The sequence below is a fragment of the Hyperolius riggenbachi genome, chromosome 1 (assembly GCF_040937935.1).
Source record: "Hyperolius riggenbachi isolate aHypRig1 chromosome 1, aHypRig1.pri, whole genome shotgun sequence".
NCBI lineage: Eukaryota > Metazoa > Chordata > Amphibia > Anura > Hyperoliidae > Hyperolius > Hyperolius riggenbachi.
The window spans coordinates 539,925,238-539,947,011 of NC_090646.1; the positions used below are offsets into that span (position 1 = coordinate 539,925,238).

Sequence of the window (21,774 nt, forward strand, 5' to 3'; positions counted from 1 at the left end):
AAAAAATTAGCATATTTCATCCGACCAATAAAAGGAAAGTGTTTTTAAAACAAAAAAGTCAACCTTCAATTATGTTCAGTTATGCACTCAATACTTGGTCAGGAATCCTTTTGCAGAAATGACTGCTTCAATGCGACGTGGCATGGAGGCAATCAGCCTGTGGCACTGATCAGGTGTTATGGAGGCCCAGGATGCTTCAATAGCGGCCTTAAGCTCATCCAGAGTGTTGGGTCTTGCGTCTCTCAACTTTCTCTTCACAATATCCCACAGATTCTCGATGGGGTTCCGGTCAGGAGAGTTGGCAGGCCAATTGAGCACAGTAATACCATGGTCAGTAAACCATTTACCAGTGGTTTTGGCACTGTGAGCAGGTGCCAGGTCGTGCTGAAAAATGAAATCTTCATCTCCATAAAGCTTTTCAGCAGATGGAAGCATGAAGTGCTCCAAAATCTCCTGATAGCTAGCTGCATTGACCCTGCCCTTGATAAAACACAGTGGACCAACACCAGCAGCTGACAAGGCACCCCAGACCATCACTGACTGTGGGTACTCGACACTGGACTTCAGGCATTTTGGCATTTCCCTCTCCCCAGTCTTCCTCCACTCTGGCACCTTGATTTCAGAATGACATGTAAAAGTTGCTTTCATCCGAAAAAAGTACTTTGAACCACTGAGCAACAGTCCAGTGCTGCTTCTCTGTAGCCCAGGTCAGGCGCTTCCGCTGCGGTTTCTGGTTCAAAAGTGGCTTGACCCGGGAATGCGGCACCTGTAGCCCATTTCCTGCACACGCCTGTACACGGTGGCTCTGGATGTTTCTACTCCAGACTCAGTCCACTGCTTCTGCAGGTCCCCCAAGGTCTGGAATCTGTCCTTCTCCACAATCTTCCTCAGGGTCCGGTCACCTCTTATCGTTGTGCAGCGTTTTCTGCCACACTTTTTCCTTTCCACAGACTTCTCACTGAGGTGCCTTGATACAGCACTCTGGGAACAGCCTATTCGTTCAGAATTTTTTTTGTGTCTTACCCTCTTGCTTGAGGGTGTCAATGATGGCCTTCTGGACAGCAGTCAGGTCGGCAGTCTTACCCATGATTGCGGTTTTGAGTTATGAACCAGGCTGGGAGTTTTTAAAAGCCTCAGGAATCTTTTGCAGGTGTTTAGAGTTAATTAGTTGATTCAGATGATTAGGTTAATAGCTAGTTTAGAGAACCTTTTCATGATATGCTAATTTTTTGAGATAGGAATTTTGGGTTTTCATGAGCTGTATGCCAAAATCATCAATATTAAAACAATAAAAGGCTTGAACTACTTCAGTTGAGTGTAATGAATCTAAAATATATGAAAGTCTAATGTTTATCAGTACATTACAGAAAATAATGAACTTTATCACAATATGCTAATTTTTTGAGAAGGACCTGTATCCATGTATATTAACCACCTTGGCGTTCTATTAACTGCGCCAGGGTGACAGCGCAGCAGTTTTTTTAAAATATATATATATTTTTTAAATCATGTAGCTAGCCTAACGCTAGCTACATGATGCCCCCCTCCCTGCGGCATCCGGCGCGTACCTTCGATTGGCGCCAGCGCGCACTCTCCTAAGGAAATCCCGTTCTGAACGGGATTTCCTTTAGGGCTTCCCCCGTCGCCATGACGACGATCGCAATGACGTCATCGACGTCATGACCTCAGACGGAGTCCCGATCCACCCCTCAGCGCTGCCTGGCACTGATTGGCCAGGCTGCGCAGGGGTCTCGGCGGGGGGGTCGTTACGCGGCGGGTAGCGGCGCTGCGTAATATGTTGGCGCTTTATAAATACAACAAATAAATAAAAATAAATAATAAATTGTCGCCGGCGATCGGGACCAACACGCAGCAAGCAAAGTGCTTGATGCGTGTTTAAAAAAAACGAAAAAAAAAAAAAAATGGCGCCCTCTAAATAAGTGTCAAGGAGAACTTGATATAAGGTTTTACAAGTCAGTGCAAAAGGAAACTTGGTAAACACTTTTTCATAAAGGGGTACATTTTGTTATCATGCTGATAAACACTGCCCTAAGGAAAATAACCCCACAACTTGCATGTACTAACACAACTTTATCTGTCAACATGCATTGAAGGACAAAATATATTGAGATTGGTCCCAGTAATGTATTGTAGGCAGGGTTGCTCTCACGAGTAATCACGAGCGATTACCTGTGATCCCAATGAGGCTTAATTGGCACAGGTGTGCAGCGGGGATACAAGGGGTTATTTACTCATAATTTCAAGCCGGAAGGAGGCAGTGCGTCGGTGTGAGGCTTGCAACGTGACCAATAGGACATGTGCAAGCTGCTTGGAATGGTCAACGAAATGCAAATCCTTTGTAATGGAAATTTAAAGTGTACCCGTGGCAGCGCAGGAGGGGTAGATGGGACGGACAGAGATGCCATTGGGCAGTCTGTCTCTCCCTGGCCGCTCCCCTACTCTCTGTAAGACACACAAAGCAGCTCTTCCAGCGTCTGGACCCCAGGGATCACGAAAACAAAAGAGCCCTAGCAGGCCACATGAGTGGAGGGGATTGCGCCTACCTGATCCACCCAGCATCCCCCAAGATCAGGTAGCATTGCTTTTTTTTTTTTTTTTTTTTTTACAAATCCATCCCCACCTTGGGTTTACTATAAGCATTTTGAAAATGGTCTACGGTAATCAGAATTTGCAGCTGCTGCAAATGACTGGTCCACTTTTAAGTTGCATTAATTTGCACAAAATTAACACCAACACAGAATGATTTGCATCTCAATGACCATCCCTGCTCCAGAACACCAACTTTCCAAAACTTGCTTCTAGTATACTAAATCTCAGCAAATCGTCAATCTCTTTAGACAAGTCTTCGTTACTATATAAATAAAGGAGGTAATAATGAAGAGAAACAATCAGAATATGAATGTGTCTAAAATAAAATGTTTTCTTGATCGATTAACTGAAAACAGCCGTTACTTTCCAGGTGACCCTTGTGCATGTAGCGTGCCATTCAGAAGATCTTGCTCCATCAGATTTTTTCTTGTTTCCCAACCTTAAAGTGGACCTAAACTCTTGCACAGGACAGAAAGAAAACAGAGAAATGCACCCTGCATGTATTTAAGAGCGTTGAGCATATTTAACTTCCCCTCATTTGTGTCTAATCACAAGTTGTAATCTGATCTCTCCCCTGTGTCACACGACTGCCCTGGCAGAGATGCAGATAAGCCCATTTGAGGTGAATATGTGGAATAGCATCCAATTTTAATGGTCCTAGAACCGATCACTCAGTTCTTGATTGAGCTGTCCGCATCCCCTGATAAACAACCAGTAGAGTCTGACCCAATGCAGCCTTATCGGATCAGTTTATGAATCAGATTCCCTAACATTTTAGAAGAAATTTTAGAGTAAATCGTTTCACCATACAGGTGAAGGACAGGCTAGTTGCACTGTCATATGACCCATGGCAGATGGACTGTGAGAGTCCGTAAGGTGTGGGGGGGGGGGGGGGAAGGATCTGAACATGAGGGAGGCCTCATTGAAATTTTGCTGGGGAGGGCAGGCAATGTTTTGTAGTTTCGCCCGACTACACCTTTCTCACTTCTATTGACAGTTTTCTGAGGAAAATACTTTCAATAACATCAGTGTAGCACAAGGACATTAAAGTGGACCTGAACTATTGCACAGGAGACAGGACAGCACAGAGAAATCGACCCTGTGTGTGTTTATAGATCATAGCCTTTCTAATTCTCCCTTGTCTGCAACAAAATGAGCCAGTGTAATTTCAGCTCTCTACACATTATCTCACAATTCGGCAAATACAGGAGGCTAATCCTTTCTGTGCTCCCAGCAAACCAAGATGTAACCACACTGCAACATATCTGTAGGTGCTCTATAAGCGGTTACAAGGAAATGTTTTTCTTTAAGGGCCCGTTTCCACAAGCCACCATGCGAGGCGCACTGCAGCACTTCCTTCCTGTGTGAGTACGCAGCCAAATCCTGGAAGCCGTGCCATGCACGGCTATGGGATTCGCTGCCTCCCGCACAAAAAAAATGCTGCAATGTCAGCCGAATCACTAAGGCAAGCGATTTGGACGGTGGCGGCATTATCCCCTAAGGCCTATGTTTCCCCGTGCAATTTGTTTGCAGGGAAACTCTACTGATTTGGCCCGATTTCCGCAGCAGTGACAACAGGCCCTCAAGGTTACTATGCTGTTGCTCATCTTTTAGAGCAGAGAGATGAGTGACAACAGGCCCTCAAGGTTACTATGCTGTTGCTCATCTTTTAGAGCAGAGAGGAAATTCTGCATGCAAGTCCAGTTTAAAAAAAAGAAAAACATATTTCCAAATCATACCAGAGCTCAAAATGACACAAACCTTTCCCAAAAGCGTTAAGAAATGTGCCTCCTACTGGGCTTAGTCCCAGTTTTGGAAATCTATATATTTTATCCCCTACCTGCTTCTGAATAGCAAAGCAAAGCAAATGTATATTTATATTGCGCATTTTTCCTGGTGGACTGGTGCTTGAGCTGCAGCCACTAGGGCACGCTCAGTAGGTAGTAGCAGTATTAGGGAGTCTTGCCCAAGGACTCCTTGCTGAATAGGTGCTGGCATATTAAACAGAAAGAGCCTATATTCGAACCCAGGTCACCTGTGTCGGAGGCAGAGACCGTAACCATCCAGCCAGGATTGACAGGATGGATGATTAATGCATTCAAACCCAAGCTTCTTCAAAAACATTCATCGTATTGCCAGCCCTGTAAGCATTTTACACAGTCATGTAAAATGACTCCATTCTGCAACTTGCCTTGTTGATTTTCTTTATTGGCACAGCAAGTTAGGGTAGCAACCTACATGAACTAGTCCCCTCTGAAAATATTCATACAATATATCTTCTTTATCCAAAAACTGAGACCATGAACTTTCCTGCTGACTTCTGGGCTTTGAATTTCTTTGGCCATGGAGAACCTGGGTGCTGCCACTGCATAAAAAATTGTTTTTTCATCTTATAACCATGTTTCATCAATAGTGAGAAATCATTCCAAAGAATTATCACTCGATTGCTCAAAATCGGCATGGAGGTGTTGTCTTGATTTTCTTTATCATCAGTATGCAAACAAATGACTGACAGCTTCCATATATTCAAATGCTCACACGTTCTCTGGATATTTCTAGTTTCTCAGAGATAGTTTTAGCTGAGAACTGCTGGATCAGCCAGGTCCAGAACTATACTGAAAAACTCTCAGATCTTGATGCATCTTCCATGTCAAAATATCCATATCACCACAAATGTCATCCTAAAAAAACACAGAACTTAAGGAAACATGTCTATATCAGTAGATTTGTAAGTGTAAGTGGCTGGCGATTACACTATGAATGAACATGGAAAAAAAAATGTATTGAATAGATGAGGCACAAACTGGTCTTCCCTGTCCTCGAGCCTCATAGCAAATACTGGAGCAATTACTATGCCCATGGAAAGAACTCTTACCATTTCTGATTCTGTCTGGTTTAGGCAATGGGACGGTTAGGATTACAGTGATTGCACTGTGTCAGCCCATCAATTGTCAGCCAGATATAGTGCCAATACAATGCAACAGGTTAAAACATCCATGTTTTAATTAACCTTTGTATGCAGTTCTGTTCATATATGCTCGTCTCTTCAAGAAACAGGTGGGACAACTCTTTGGAAGTGGAGCCCACCTGCTCTTATATACCTGTATAGACCACACTTTACTTTAGCTGTATCTAAGAAGACACCTGTTACTCCGATATGTGTGAGGAGGATATTTGCCAATTGTCAATGTCCAATCTTTATTGCTTAGTGCTGACAGACTTTCATTTGCTACAATTGAATGCTAACACATCCAGCAGCATGCATTTTCAGCACACTGGGTATCCATTTCCATTACAGGAAGAAAGCCACAAAATGTGCCTGACAATGGATGCACTGGCACAACCCATTCACTGTAAATGTTGCCTAACTCACTAACATGATGCAAGTGTGTAGGTCATTGCTTGGGTATGGAAATTTCCTAGAGCTGCTGGCCGCATCTGATGAGGCAAATACAGTGCTTTCAAGCACTTGAAATTGTCAACTGTTTTGTGCAGGACTTTACTCCACAGGCCATTTCTAGGCTTGCAACTTGAACATGACACAGTCCGGGAATTGAGTAACAGTCTAATATTCATCAGAAAAGCCATGCACAATCAGTATGATAAAAGAAATAAAGGAAGAGGAAGTTAAAAAAACTACTTTTATTTTTATTTCAGTTACATACTTTTAAACAGGGATTTATTTCATTATTTTAACATTCAGGCAATGTTGACTTCATTAGTATAGACAGGGAAAAAGCATATAAATGCAAAACATTGTTGGCTTAACCTGAACATACCTGCATTACCTATTATTGACCAGTTAGTGCTGCCAAAGAGAGCCTTCCCTTTACACGGCAGCAAATTGAGCACTTAAATATTGCTAAAAAGCAAAATGTCTACATACTGGTCATTGCAGCAAATAAAGGGTTCTTTTTTTGTATTTTAAATATCTGAAGTCCACAATTGGATTAATATACACATTGTCTTGTTATGTGTGATGAGTTTTGGATCATATAAACACTGTACAGGCCAAATAGCTTCTTCTCTCCACACAGAAAAGAAAGTTCTACTAAGAAAACAAAATAAACAGATGTATAATATAAGAAACACAAGTTGCTGCATGTATTTACAATATGGTGCAACAAAATTTGGTCAAATACTGTAGAGACAGAAGTGATTTCACATTAGAATGGCCACAACTCTCATCTTTCATAACGAAAAAAAATATATATATGTATTTATATATATATATTTATATATCATTCTTGAGATTAAGACAGTAACACAAACAAGGCAGACTTGAGAACTGCGGTATGGATTATATCAGTGATCGTGAATTCAATGTATTTGACCAAGGTACAAAAAAAAAAAAAAAAAAATGTACAGCAACAGTGAAAATAAACAACCATCATATCAGTTATTTTTTCAGTTTTTTACGTGAGCGCATAAACCATCCAAAAATAAGCACTGCACTCTTGGTTGTTAACAAAATAAATTACAAATGACAATTAAAATCCCTGTAAATGCAATAATGAACTCAAAGATGTGCATTTATCCATTTGTAATACACAATGATTTATGTTACCACAAACCAGACTTAAAAAATAAATAAGTTAGCATAGGGTGTGTGCTGATAGACAAGGAAAAAAACAAAAAAGATCGATCTAGAAGACTTTTGGATTCATCCTTTATACATATTAACGAGTTTGGTAAAAAAAAATTTTGTTCTAGCCAGTTCCCTTAAAAAAAACGACACTCATGAAAATGCAGGCCTGATTAAAAGTAACAAAAAACAATGATCATGGCTTCACCGCTCAGAAGCTACACGGTTCTGGACCAGAACATTACTGCCGGACATTGAAGTTGATGTCACTGATAAATCTCATAGTTGTTACAGAGAAATTGCAATTCCTCTGTTCCCCCTAAACACACACACACAGGAAAAAAAAAAACAAGAAAAAAAAACGCAGACACTTCCCCTATACCATAGGAAAATGATGGGGAGGGAGTGCCCAGCTAACGCTTTCCATCATGCTCTACTATGAAGTCAGGATGAGAACAGTTTTTAAAGCATTACCTAATTGTAGGCATACAGTGGCAGTGAAGCCCCCATCAACTTAGCCTCTTCATGCCAAAGACTAAAATAGTTTTACACCAACCACATGACAGATTCAAAAACGTCTGTTAACGGACTAATATGCTTTTCTGCATCAAGCAGTATACAAAGTGCCTTCCAGCTACCATATGCATATTTTATTAATTCCTAACCTCCCACTCCTCCATGTAGTGTTTACTTAAATCAACTGAGTCAGAACGCAGAAAAAGAAAAGATAATGAAAGAACTTTTATGTTTGTTTTTTTGTTTTGTTACCTGAAAACATTACCAAGAAGCACTTATATCATGTACATTTAGGACTACAGTCCTTGCTGCCTCTACTTCTCTCTATCACTGTGAGAGGTACAAGATATAGAACTAGTTTATTTCCTAGGAGTCTGTGTTTGTACATTGTCCCCATTCCAGTTCATACATGTTTGTCCTGTGTACCTCTGGCCAGTGGCTGTACCATTTAAAAGATGAGAGAGAAAGGTAATGCTAACTACTGATTAATGCAGTACCATTTCAGTAATACTGTAACTCTTTGCCAATATTAAACTGCAAATCTCCAAGGGTAAGACTTTTAGTGTGTTATTTTAAAGCTTTAGCAGACGATCCTCATCTACTATTTGCATGTGAAAGAGCTTTCTGCTGCGTTATTCATTTACGATCCGCTAGCAGTCTCCAGCGGTGGTAAAACTGCATTTGGCTTTAGACGGTAATTTGTGTCTGTACCACAATGTTGGTCCGTTTACTGTAAAGAATCGTATTTAGACAAAAACTTTAAAGCTTCTAGAGGTTGGACATCATAAAATGTAAAACAGTAGACAGAAGTACTGGAACATGATGCTGTACAATATGGGGGCGGAAAGAGGAAATAAAACAAAATATGGTCATTGTGGAGATTTTTTTTTGTTCTCATCACAGGACAGCAGATGAACAAGTGAGTAATTCCCCATGGTCTGCCCATTTCCAGAGTCATTTGTGACGTTGAATGGTTTTCCTTTTCCTCCTCTTGAAAAAGCAACAGCACCTGCAAAGAAATAAAAGGGAATTAAGGCATGGTAGCAGAAGAGAATGGAGTAGGAAGTGGTCAGCAAGACAGTGGTTGATGTGTCAAGTGGGCTTTACATGCATGGCAAACTTCGGCACACATATCTCAGTGAATGCTATAAATTCTCCATTCAGCTTCATTTACACATGCACTTTCAATGCGGACTGCAAGGCATTTATAAAATTGTAAAGAATGTGTGTCAACTCCAATTTGACACAGGCACACAGGTCAAATTATACTAAACTCAAGGGAAAGTATAGGTTTCCTATTTGGTGTAAAAGAAAGATTATATATGGGAAAACAAGTTCCATGTGAACAATACTTTCTACCAACATAAATTTATAAGCATCGGTCATTTCTATTGTTTCTCTTAATTTATTTTTTTTTAAAGCATTAACCCTTCAGCTTATTTTAGTAATCCTCTGTTTTGAAAACCTCAAACTTACTTATTTAACCACTTCTCTACCACAGGTTTTCCCCTTCAAAAGCTCTTCCCGTTCATTTGGTAATAACTTTATTGGTAATTATCACACTGAAATGATCTATACATTATTTTTTGCGGGACAAATTAATTTATGTTAGGAATTATACTATTTTATATGCATGACAGGGAAGAAGAAAAAAAATGAAAAAAAAATCAACATTTCTCAGCTCTCAGCCATTGTAGTTTAAAAATAAAATGTGCTATTGTAGATAAAACATACATTTTATTTGCCCATTTGTTCTGGTTATTACAATGTTTAAATTGGGTCCCTAGCACAATGTATGGCGATAATATTTTAATTTGGGTTAGGGTGAAGGATTTGAAAAAATACAAATGTATTTAATGTTTCTATGGTAAGTGTATAACGGTGTATTTGGAAGTAGTTTTACTTTTTGGCCACAAGATGGTGCTATACTAACTCAGTTTTCTAAAAATAGAAAACAGAACCAAGTGTTTACAGGTGTTTATAAACAGGGACTTAGAAAAGCATGGCAGAAGTTGTCACGTGGTTAAATGTACTCATCATTAGACGACAATCTTTATATAAACTAGGAATCACTGAAAATTCAATGAATCACCACAATATTGTGGAAAGGCAATAATATCCTTAATGTTGTGATTCATCTTAACGTACAAAATAAAAAATATATTTGTGTAAGATTTAATCTATAAGCCCATGTGCAAAAGGCTTAAGGAGTTTATTTTTAAAACATTTAATAAAAAGTATATTTTAAAAAAATGTACGAAGCATAACAAGCAAATAAATAGATTTGTAAACTAAACGAGATAATTAAAAAATCTCCAGCATGTTTAATGTGAATTACTTTCATAACAAGCAAGGATGGAGGTCATGCTTGATAAAGGACCTGAAGATTTTATGAAAACAACGGTTTTCAATCAGCTGATTTAGACCATACATGGCAACACTTCAACGACCATCTTTATGCGTATTAACAAACCAGCTATTAAACTATTGGATCTAATTATTGACAAAATATTTTTAATCTATACTTGCTTTTTATCTTAAAAACACATTTTTCTTTTATTCAGTTTTTCTATTTATTGGTGCTTTCCTCACTCAGTCTACATCTCGCTCTGCTCAAGCAGTGACAACAGACAAAAGTTGTTGGTCGAAAAGAAAAATTTAGTTTTAAAACTGCTAAAAAAAAAGTTTAAAAACAACATTTCCAATAAAAAAAAACCCTAAAAAGTACCTGAAATAAATAGCCCACAAATGGGATAAATGGCAAATATTAGCTATTATAAAATGCAACCTTGTGAGGTAGGATACAATATATGACTCCTTAACCGCTAATGGGATCTTCACATTATGAAACAATAAGTTCTGAATTGTGTTACAAGAAAGCTACATTTATTTGTGACTTTAGAAAAACTTTTTGGCATCTATGGTCCCCAAAGGCCCACTGGAAACAAACATTGAAAAACCAGACTCACTCAGATTTAGAATGTAACTAATGAATAGAGACAACAGACTATAGCAGTTCTTTAAATTGAGCTGCATTAAAAATGTGATGTTAAAAGTTAAATCACAAGCTTCAAGCCATATTATAGCTTCAAAGGCAAAATCTGATTGTCATTAAAAGAATTTTAGAACTTGTGAAACGATAAACAGTTGTAGCTAGATAACATTTAAAGGGCCTAAATGATAAATGTACATGATGTATTGCATTCATACTCGTCCTGCATGCACACATAGGTAGGACTGAATGATTTGATTATTGTACAGTTGTAGTTCAGGTAACTATATCTCAACAACGACATTTAAATATTGCGGACCTCAAGCTTTAGGAACACATAACCAGTGAAAGTGGTAAGTGAACAGGAATGCTACTCGTGTGTTTATTCTTCAGCAGGTCTCTCAACTCAAGGATGAAACAAGTGTATTCATAAATCTATTTTTTGGGGTAGTATTGGGGGGATGACGACGACCAATAAAGACTGTTCTGTACCCTTTAAAGAGAACCTGAGGTGAATACTAACAAAAAACCTCTGGAGGGTCTGGACCACTGAAGCTGAGGCTGCTTTATTTTTATTTTTTTACTTTATTTTTCAGACTTAAAGGAAACCTTAACTGAACTAAAACACAAAAACAAATAACTAACGTCCTGTGCCTGCGCTGTCACTTAAGTGATCCTCCAGACCCCTGCAACGAGCCTCTTCTGGCTGGGTCACTGCGGGGTACCAGGAGGATCACTTTGTGACTTTTTTTTTTTTTAACTTCAGTTTAGGGTTACTTCAAGAAAGATCTTCACTCCAAGACACAAAGTTTCACTAATAATAATTACTATATTTGTATAGCATTTTTCTCCTGTCGGACTCAAAGCACTTATGAGGCAGCCACAAGAGTGCACTCAGTAGGCAGGAGCAGTGTTAGGCCTCTTGCACACTGCACGCAATTCCGATTCAGATTCCGCTTTTTAATCGGTTTTTACATCCGATTCAGATTCCGATTTGCAGTGTGCAGGGAGCAAACTGCAAATCAGAATCTGAATCTGATGTAAAAACTGATTAAAAAGCGGAATCTGAATCGGAATCGCTTGCAGTGTGCAAGGGGCCTAAGGGAGACTTGCCCAAGAAACTCCTTCCTGAATAGGTGCTGGCTTACTGAACAAGCAGAGCCGAGATTCTAACCCTGGTCTCCTGTGTCAGAGGTAGGACCCTTAACCAGTTCAGTATTCAGCCAAACATTCCTAATATCTATATCAATGATAACTAAGATAATCTGTAGATATGAAGAAAGGACATGTTTGAGCTCCATAAAAAAGGGCTAAAAGGGGCTGCAGTGCAAGCTGGGCACGCTGGGAAAGTTTCGAACATATAACAAGGTACTTGCAGCCTCCTACATTTAAGTAGCAGGGCCAGATTGGAGGTGCTGCAAACCCAGTCACATTCACTTTAAGATCTGCGGACAAGTCAGAGCATCAGTGGTCATAGAACAGCCACAACATTACAATTCTTTATTAGTGTCGAATATGAATGATTATAATATTTATAAACAACTATCTGGGATAAAACCTTTTCATAGTTACGGAGGTGCTTATGGAAATAAAAAGTTGAGAGCGTTGCTTTCGATTAGGACAAGAGGAGGTGAAAACAAGAGGCAAAGCTAATGTTTTGATCTGCTACACAAGTTAATATTAGTAATGCATTTTCCAGCAATTCAGCATCTATAATTTAATAGCCCGTTGCTACTTCCCCACAGTAAATTTGGATTACAAAATATTTGTATCTGTTAAGGTCTCCAAAGCATACACTTTTCATGTGCCTGTTCTACTGTGTGCGGCAGTAATTTACTGAGAAAATGATATAACCCCTTTATGGCACTGTTGCATTGTGTTTTACTGATCTGCTTCAGGCTAGGAAAAATACATCAGCCTTAGAGAGAATGCTATGGACTGGAATTCTACTTTTCCATGTACGAATTTAACTTTTGGAAAAAATGTAATTTAAATGACTAGACAGAGTACAATGCGTCTTTATTATTTTCAGTCTCCAGACAAAAGTCACAGATAGCTTTCTTAGACATGGACCTAAGAGCTGAAGTACAAATTTGTTCCATCGTCTTGTTCACTACAAAAACTTGTCAAATTAAATATATCTGTCAAAAGAATTCAATTCAAAAGTAGAGGGGGTTTATAACTCAAGGTTTAGTCCTGCTTTACAGGATCCTTCTTTTAAATTGGAAATCTGCAACAGTGTACTGTTACAGGGATACCTCGGATTTCTTATCTTCCAGGACCTGACAAAGTCCGGCATGGCGAACTGACAGTACTCATAAGCAGTAACTTAATATGCTGGCAATGTAATCACATAATTAGGATGCCCCCATGTATGGTTAGACATCTTCCCTTTTTTCAAAGCAGTCTAAAATAGGACACTGCAAATGCATGATTAAAATGCACTTTCTCAAAAATAGTCGCTGCCGTCCCCTCTGTAAGATCGCAACGCGGGGCTTGGCTGTGGTCTTCTGCACATGTACGCGCCTCTTGTGTTCACGTTCCTGTAGCTGCCCGCGCTCTGCGGTCACACAGTTCAAGTCTTTGTGAACTGTAATCATAGAGAGCTCCCGAAGGACGGGAACATGATCACGAGAGGCGCTTGGCGAGCCCATGCATGTGCAAAAGCCAGTGACCCATTCAATCTTTTTTTTTCTTTTTCTTTTTTTAAATGAAGCTTGCATTTAGATTACACAAAACTGGAGAGATGGCGTGGTTCCAGAAGTATTTTCTATATTTAGTCTATTCCAAACTGATACCAGTAATGCCAGCTAGGTGATGTGCCATCAGTAACCTCAACAACAAAAATATAGCCATGTGCCTCCTACAAGTACTGGTGTGTAATCCAAGTACTGCCAAATCCTCCTATTAGAGATGGATATGGGAATCAGGTAAAGCCAGCTGCAAAGTAAAGCTGCCCCATGCATCATGGGAGGAAAACTTTATAATAGTTTTTATGTAGTAAAAACTATATAAAATATGGTTACGGCTTACATTTACTAACCGTTATATAAGAACTCCCAATCAAAGTAAGTAAGTTAAAAATAAATAAATAAATAAAACCCCTTACTAACAAAACTTCCAAAAGAAGGGCTAGCAATGACATGACTGTATCTTGATGGTCTTGTATTTGGGGGATGAAGCCAGGGGATTCATTAGTCTCTTGCCTGCCCTCACACTTTGTTATACAGGTTATGGCACACAACAATGGGATTTGTGGGACTGGGAAACCTAAGCCAAACACTCAACCTATCGTCAATGTTATTCTAAGGAGAAAAGTTTGGTCCAGGAGTTAAGTGGTGACATCTGGAAGGCTGGATAGGGTGAGCAATATGGAGAAGCACCATAGGTAACTGCTGGGAGGGGTAGGGTAAAAACAAACAAACATGGTGTTGGGTCCTAAAAACAATTTGCTGCTAAGTGGGAAACCAGTAATACCCAACTATAGAGAACGTTTTTAAATGCAAGACAGGTTTGTCAGATTGTTAGGTTTACCGCTCCCACCTCGACCACGCTGAAACCAGCACAGGAGATTTGGGTGCAGCCGGTGCCACCATAGGCCGTAATGGGAATTATGGCTATAGCAGGCACAGGGAGTAACTTCAGCACCGCTGGAAGCCAAATTATTTTATTCCCCACTATCCATGGCGGCCTGGAGAGGGAATAGTATTTAATACGGCCGGGACTTGTGCGTCAGCAGGCTCAGCCATATACCGGCTGAATCCTGCACCCAAGTCTCCAGCGCCGTTGTCTCTCGCACGCTCCCACCTTTCTTTGTGAAAGTTTACTTTGGGTACTCCAGTTTCCACCCACATCCCAAAAGCATACAGATAAATTACAGCAGTCTTAGGAGGCATTGAAAGCAATATGAAGTGTTGTATCTACACTCACTGGGTAGTCGAAATGCCATGACATGCATAGAGTTCACAATGGAAAAGCCAGGTATGTGTGAATCAGGTAATGTTACTAGAAAATGTAGACTATATTAAACTGATCTTATGCATTACACTATATATAAAAATAATGTAATCTCAAATGATAGAAACTTGATCTGAAAAATAACCGATTGATATGATTTTGAGCTAGATATTAACCATGTTGGCAGATCAAAGAGCAGAAAGGTGATGCGGTCATGAGAACGATGAAGTGTATGTGACAGGCATTTGTGCAGGAAAGACTACTCCACTGACACGAAAACAAACCAGCAGGCAAAACAGCTCCTTATATGCATTACACAAATGTGCTATGAGCACGGTTTAAAGTAGAATTTCAGGCAAACGTGAGACTCTGCTTGTCAAGGTAAAAGCATATACTCACTGCTTTCATGGTAGTGAAAACTGAGAAGTACCCCATTGACTTCATATGATGTCACTTACTACTGGTGACAGCGACAGGCTGCATAGTTTCCATCTCAGTCAAAGATCATCATCACGACTACTTCCAGTCACTGACTCTGCATTAGCGCAAACTGACCAATGGCCCAGAAACAGAGACTGGAGATCTTTGTAGGAGAATAATGTCTGAGTGGCTGTCACCGAGGTGAACAACAGTGTATGAAGACATCAGAGTGTTGCAGTTAAAGGAACGCCATTGATTAAAACAACTTTTCTTTTAATGTTTGTTAGGGCACACGTTACCGCAAGTACTAGGAGCAATTTCTTTACACAGCTCGGCCGCTCTGCTGCAAAATCACCTAGTCCGTTTTAGATACACTGCAGGACTAGACCATGTTCCTGCACTGGGGGTTGCTATCAACTCCTCAGTGTATAGTTTATCAATCACCCTGCTGAAATAATCTTATTCAGATGGTGTTAAGGGGTTAAGATAACATCAATGTGTGTTTATTGTCTTCACTTCTCTGACTGTTTACAAAGGCATAATCAGGATCTTTATCAGTATGCCCCCCCCCCCCCCCCCCCCCAGCATGGAAAGCACACAGTAGCCTAGGAAGTAGATACAGCCAGGGGTGTAAAGGTGCGTACACACGCACTACCACTGGCAACGATGGGTCCGCCGGGCGGAGGTTCAGCCGACAGTAGTGCGGATCGTTCAGAAACAGCCTTATCAGTCCGACACACCGACACACACACACACCGACACACCGACACACACACACACCGACACACACACACCGACACACCGACACACACACCGACACACACACCGACACACACACCGACACACACACCGACACACACACACACACACACACACACACACACACACACACACACACACACACACACACACACACACACACACACACACACACACACACACACACACACACACACACACACACACACACACACACACACACACACCTGTCGGCTGAACGTCCGCGCAGCAGGAGGGTCTGAAAGACCCGCCGCTGCCGGATGTAATGTGTACGCACCTTAATGCTGGAATACACGGCTCGATTTTGAGATAAGATGGTTAGATACATCATTTTACAACATGTCCGATCACCGTTCGATCATTTTGCCACTCGATTTGTCATTGAACTGAATTGAAAAAAAAAATAAATAAGAAAAACGAGCGGAAGATGAGAGAATCGAGCGGGCAAAACGATCGGGCGCAGAATCGAGTGCCAGAATCGACCCGTGTATTCCCAGCATAACATCACAAGCAGTCAGGTGTAGCGTATATACTTCTCCATAATGGTTAGCTACATTATAGCAACAGGCTACACCTGTTACCTCTTCAGATCAGCCTCCTCCTCATGCTCTCCTGCATGCTCTGACACAGTGAAGTACATTTGTGAACAATGAAGTCTAATTTTAAAGCAGGGAGAGAGCACTAGGTGAATAAAGTGCCCCTTGCACTAGTGGTAATGTGCACCCTATTAAAGAGTATGAAAAAAAAAAGTTGTTTTAATTGACAGTGTTCCTTTAAGTATTACGAAGGAAATAAGTATACTTTTTCTCCACAGTTAAGGTTTTAGTAGCTCAGAATTCCACTTTAAATATACAAGAACTTAAAAAAGTTTTCAGTTACTAGAGCATAAAATGAGTACTATCCAAATATGAAATTTTAAACGGAGCTGGTTCTGCCTGCCTCTGCATATGGACAACTCACCACATGTTCAACACTTTCTGGCAGCTAGGCACGGGAAGAACACAAAGGAGAAAGGAGAAAAATCAGACAGAGCCACATAGCACTTTACCTATTTTTATCAACTTGTGAATGTTATTTAGATTTTGAAACTACCAGAAAATCAATATATTTCAAGTGAAAACATTCAAAAACATATTAGCATATTTTTCATATTAATTCAAAAGAACACCTGCCCAGGTGAGCCTGTATGGATAGAAATAATGATAAAACACAGAAGAAGTTAAAGAGAACCCGAGTTGTGTTTAAAGAATGTTATCTGCATACAGAGGCTGGATCTGCCTATACAGCCCAGCCTCTGTTGCCATCCCAAACCCCACTTAGGTCCCCCTGCACTCTGCACTCCCTCATAAATCACAGCAGTGCTGTGAGGCTGTGTTTACTTCTGTAGTGTCAGTCTCAGCTGCTCCCCGCCTCCTGCATAGCTCCGGTCCCTGCCCCCCGTCCCTTCCCTCCAATCAGCAGGGAGGGAAGGGATGCAGGCGGGGACTGGAGTTCGGCAGGAGGCGGGGAGAGCAGCAGACTGACACTATAGAGATAAACACAGCCAGCTCTGACAAGCTGTTTGTCAGCAGCGTGGCTGTGATTTATGAGGGATTGCAGAGTGCAGGGGGACCTTAGGGGGGTTTGGGATAGCAACAGAGGCTGGGCTGTATAGGCAGATCCAGCCTCTGTATGCAGATAATATTCTTCAAACCTACCTCGGGTTCTCTTTAAACATTTGTTGTTTGGAGAAATCCTGGTAGGAATTTTGGATTAACTGTGTGCGATCACCATGCAGTAGTGGTCACCTCAGCGACTGTTTTACCAACGGGCATAGCTTTGGTATAACCGGCAAGATTTATCAAAACCTGTGCAGAAGAACTGAAGCAAGACTAGAGCAGATGACTAGGATCAGGCTTTTTGATCGGTTGCTTTGTGCACCTGCTGCCCATTTCCATATGCTTTGCTACATTTTTCTTGTACAGAGATTGATACATCTGATCCAGTGCATCCTAACCTCCTCTCTAGCAGTCGTAATACATACAGGGCCCTCAATGTCTCCATGCCAAACAATTCACAGCTCATCACTCTTTGAAACTGATGTTTCAATCCATTTCTGGACATCACCCTATTAATTCTAATCAATAGTGAAGAAATGTTTGGAAACAGAAAAAGTATCATGACTTCTTTACAAACAACAGCGGCATCAGACTATCAAGGTACCAGTCACTGTAAATAAGACTCTACCTATTCATCAATCTCTGCTGACGTGTTGCCAGAGGTGGCAAAAATATTATTGTGAATTAACCACTTCCCGACCACTTAATCGCTTAGGTGTCGGCAAGGTGGCAGCCCCAGGACCACCTAACGCCGAAAGGCATCAAGAGCAGTGGGCACTATACTACACATACTGGGGCACTATACTAGCCATACTGGGGCACTATACTAGCCATACTATCTATACTAGCTATATACTGGGCACTATACTGGAGCACTATACTACACATACTGGGGCACTATACTAGCCATACTGGGCCACTATACTAGCCATACTGGGCCACTATACTAGCCATACTATCTATACTAGCTATATACTGGGCACTATACTAGCTATACTGGGGCACTATACTACACATACTGGGGCACTATACTAGCCATGCTGGGGCTACACATACTGGGGCACTATACTAGCCATACTGGGGCACTATACTAGCCATGCTGGGGCACTATACTAGCCATACTGGGGCACTATACTAGCCATACTATCTATACTAGCTATATACTGGCCACTATACTAGCTATATACTGGGCACTATACTAGCTATATACTGGGCACTTTACTAGTTATATACTGGGCACTTTACTAGCTATATATTGGGCACTTTACTAGCTATATACTGGGCACTATACTAGCTATACTGGGGCAACTAAACTCCCTATACTGGGGCAACTATGCTAGCTGTGCTGCAGCACCCCAGACCCCCCTGTAACCTCCTGTGCACGACACTGTCCACTAGGTCACGCGCACCGGAGGCCCCCGGGGAAAAATTTGGTCAGAAAGTGGTCCCCGGGCCGGAAGAGGTTACGGACCCCTGCTCTACAAGGTTTAGCTGTTATGCTTAAAAAAGTAACTTTCCAAGTCTGCACCATTTTCTGTAAAAGCTATTCTTAAGCCTTTGATCAAAGCAACAAGTCTGAAGCCCAACTGAGAAATGGTGGTCAGATACTAACCACTATGCTTCCCTCTGAGTTCAAAGCCACACTACATGAAAGACTCATAACAACTCAGCAGAAGTCTGACTCACTCTACCAAAAACAAAATCCATTTTGGATGGAGCTGACCACAGGAGTCTGGGAATTTTCACCTTCTACAAATGTGGGCAAGTAATCTGAAATGGGTCATGCTACTAAATAAAGTCAAACTAACCACTGCTATATCTGCCAGCATGAATTTAGAAGTAATTAAAAAGAAAAAAATAATGGGAAATATAACATGCTCTTTCACTCCACTGAACAAATACTTTTTTACATTCTATAAATAAAACAAAAACACACACCACACTATTTCCCATCACCATATTTATTACACATTAATACAATAAAGGAGTAGCCCGTTTGGTCAGCATGGCAACAGTGGTGTTGGACTTACTTTGTTTCATCTAAGACTTCAACTTCAGCTGGGGCGGTGATGGGTGCGTTTGAGTGTCCTGCTGTGGGATCGTCTGTGTTTAGCTCACCATTTGTTGAACTTACAACCTAGAAAGCAAATAAAAGAACAAATACTGTTCAGGGCATAAATGAAACAGCACTCTTGAGAACTCAAAACAGGTCAGCTGAGGCCTTGCAATAGTCACTGCAGCAGGTCATATTTCATTGCAAGCGTTATTTCATTCCTGATCATTTAACTGCATTTCTATGTAAAAACAAACAAAAACAAGGGCACAAAAGTGTAACACACAAAATGTTTAATGCAAAAAGGGCTGCTGGTCAAAAATCGTCACAGTCCTCAAGTGCATTTCCAGTGATGTGACAGGCATCCATGATGGACAACTACAGCTGCAAACAATGGATAACCTGCCCAAAATTCTGATAAAAAACAAAAAATTCAAAGTACATATACACAGCTGTGCTGCAGTATTAGTTTAGTTTTACTCTCCTGTACATGAAAATGTGGGAAAGACTTAGATATTTACCTCTACCTGACAACTGTTCAAGAAAATAAGCAGCAGAAAAGCAATACCATGCTTGTTCTGCAGTGCACCCAACTGACTGAACACCCACCAGGCCATATATGACCTGCAATTACCTTCACTAACAAGGATTCGTACATTAGGTTTGATATATGAACTGGCCCTTAAGCCTGTCAATCTGTAGCAGAAGAGCCAGAACTTAGTGGGTTCAGATTTCCTCCCCATGTATGACAATTTACACAAACTAGGATGGTGCAAGCCTTGCCAGAAATTATAAGGATGTAATGAGCTGCTGGCATGTTTTATGGCACATCATCCATGCGTCTGCCCTACCCGTTGTAGTAAAGATTTGGGATACAAGATTCAACACATAGATGGAAATTCCAAAAATTGCACCGAAAATTTTGTGCCAACTTTATAAAGTTTTTAAAGGACAACTGAAGCAAGAGGGATATGGAGACTGCCATACTTCTATATTTATAACCACACCCACTCACAATGCAATAGCTTAAAAGGTTGGTCTTTTTTTATAGATATGCACAGGGGGACATACTGGTTGTTTGGCAGTTGGAACCAGATGTCATTTCCCCCCATTGCAACAAGGTTCAAAGAAAGGAAACTGTCATGGCCATGGTCATGACATCACACACATCCCCACAATATCAGCCACACAGATGTCCCTACTGCTGGGAATACACTGTTCGTTTCTGCCGTGCGTTTCTGCTCTCGATCGTTTCTGCGGCTCGATTCAGCTCTCGATTCTTATCGTCCTCTTGTTTTTCTTATCTTTTTTCATTCACTCCTATCAGAAAACGAGCAGCCAAAGAATCGAAAGCGAGATCAGACATTTCGGAAATTATCTATCGAACCATTTTATCAGCTTAAAAACTAACCGTGTATTCCTAGCATAATGCACTACTAAAGCAAAGGTAAAGATTTCTCATGGGAAAGGGGTAACAGCTACGGATTGGGATGAAGTTCAATCCTTGGTTAAAGTTTAAAGGGACTCAGAGCTGACAAAATAAAAAGATTTTATATGTACCTGGGGCTTCCTCCAGGCCCATCCTCCTAGATTGTTCCCACGCCACCGTCCTTCAATGTCTGCAGCTCTGGGGACCGGGTCCCCGCACTTCCATCATCACGGCCAATTTATGTAGGAGAAGTGTGCCCTCTATGTATCTCTCTAGCAGCTGCCCCAGGTATGTATAAAATCTTTTTATTTTGTCAGCTCTGGTACACTTTAAGACTTTCATGAAATGGTTCCAGAAAAATACTGTTATCTTCGCATAAAATAGACTTTGAAGGGCCTGAAGCCATTCTTTTAAAGTAAAAAGTACAAAGTAATTTAACTATGCACCTTTAAAGATATGCCCCCTATGAGGCAGTTCAAGCATGTAAAGCATTCATGTTGGAAAATGGAAATAATGAACATGACGAGATAAAATCTCTGACAGCTGCTATAAAGCACAATTTCCTTCAAGGACTATGAAATAAAAACAGTCCAAATGTAATTTTAGAAAATAAACATGCGTTGCATAAGAATGCCATACTGTGCATTCTGTAATCATTGGATTCCAAGTTACAGAATAAGCCAACTTGCCTATTAATAGTCTTCCCAGGGTTAGAAAATGAAACTCTACAGTACGCTTACCTATAGAAAACCTAAACCCAGGCTATAAAGAATTAAAACCATTTTTTCAACCAATTGTGACTTAAGTTACACAGTTTAAATGATGGTAGGTAAC

At 40.6% G+C, this 21,774-nt stretch overlaps 1 protein-coding gene across 4 annotated transcripts in view; it reads right to left on the reverse strand.

Annotated features, from left to right (window-relative positions):
* Positions 1-6,237: 6,237 nt before the first annotated feature.
* The window catches only part of CSNK1G3 (casein kinase 1 gamma 3), a 204,229-nt gene continuing 188,692 nt past the window's right edge, over positions 6,238-21,774 (reverse strand). For 3 of the 4 annotated variants that reach the window (XM_068246924.1, XM_068246900.1, XM_068246916.1), the window contains 3 exons: positions 19,489-19,595; positions 16,821-16,844; positions 6,238-8,720 (listed from right to left, as the gene is read on the reverse strand). In XM_068246924.1, the coding sequence (XP_068103025.1) occupies positions 8,666-8,720; positions 16,821-16,844; positions 19,489-19,595 (186 nt within the window). In that variant the 3' untranslated portion in view covers positions 6,238-8,665. The remainder of the gene's footprint in view (positions 8,721-16,820; positions 16,845-19,488; positions 19,596-21,774) is intronic. The other variant, XM_068246909.1, reaches the window with a different exon arrangement.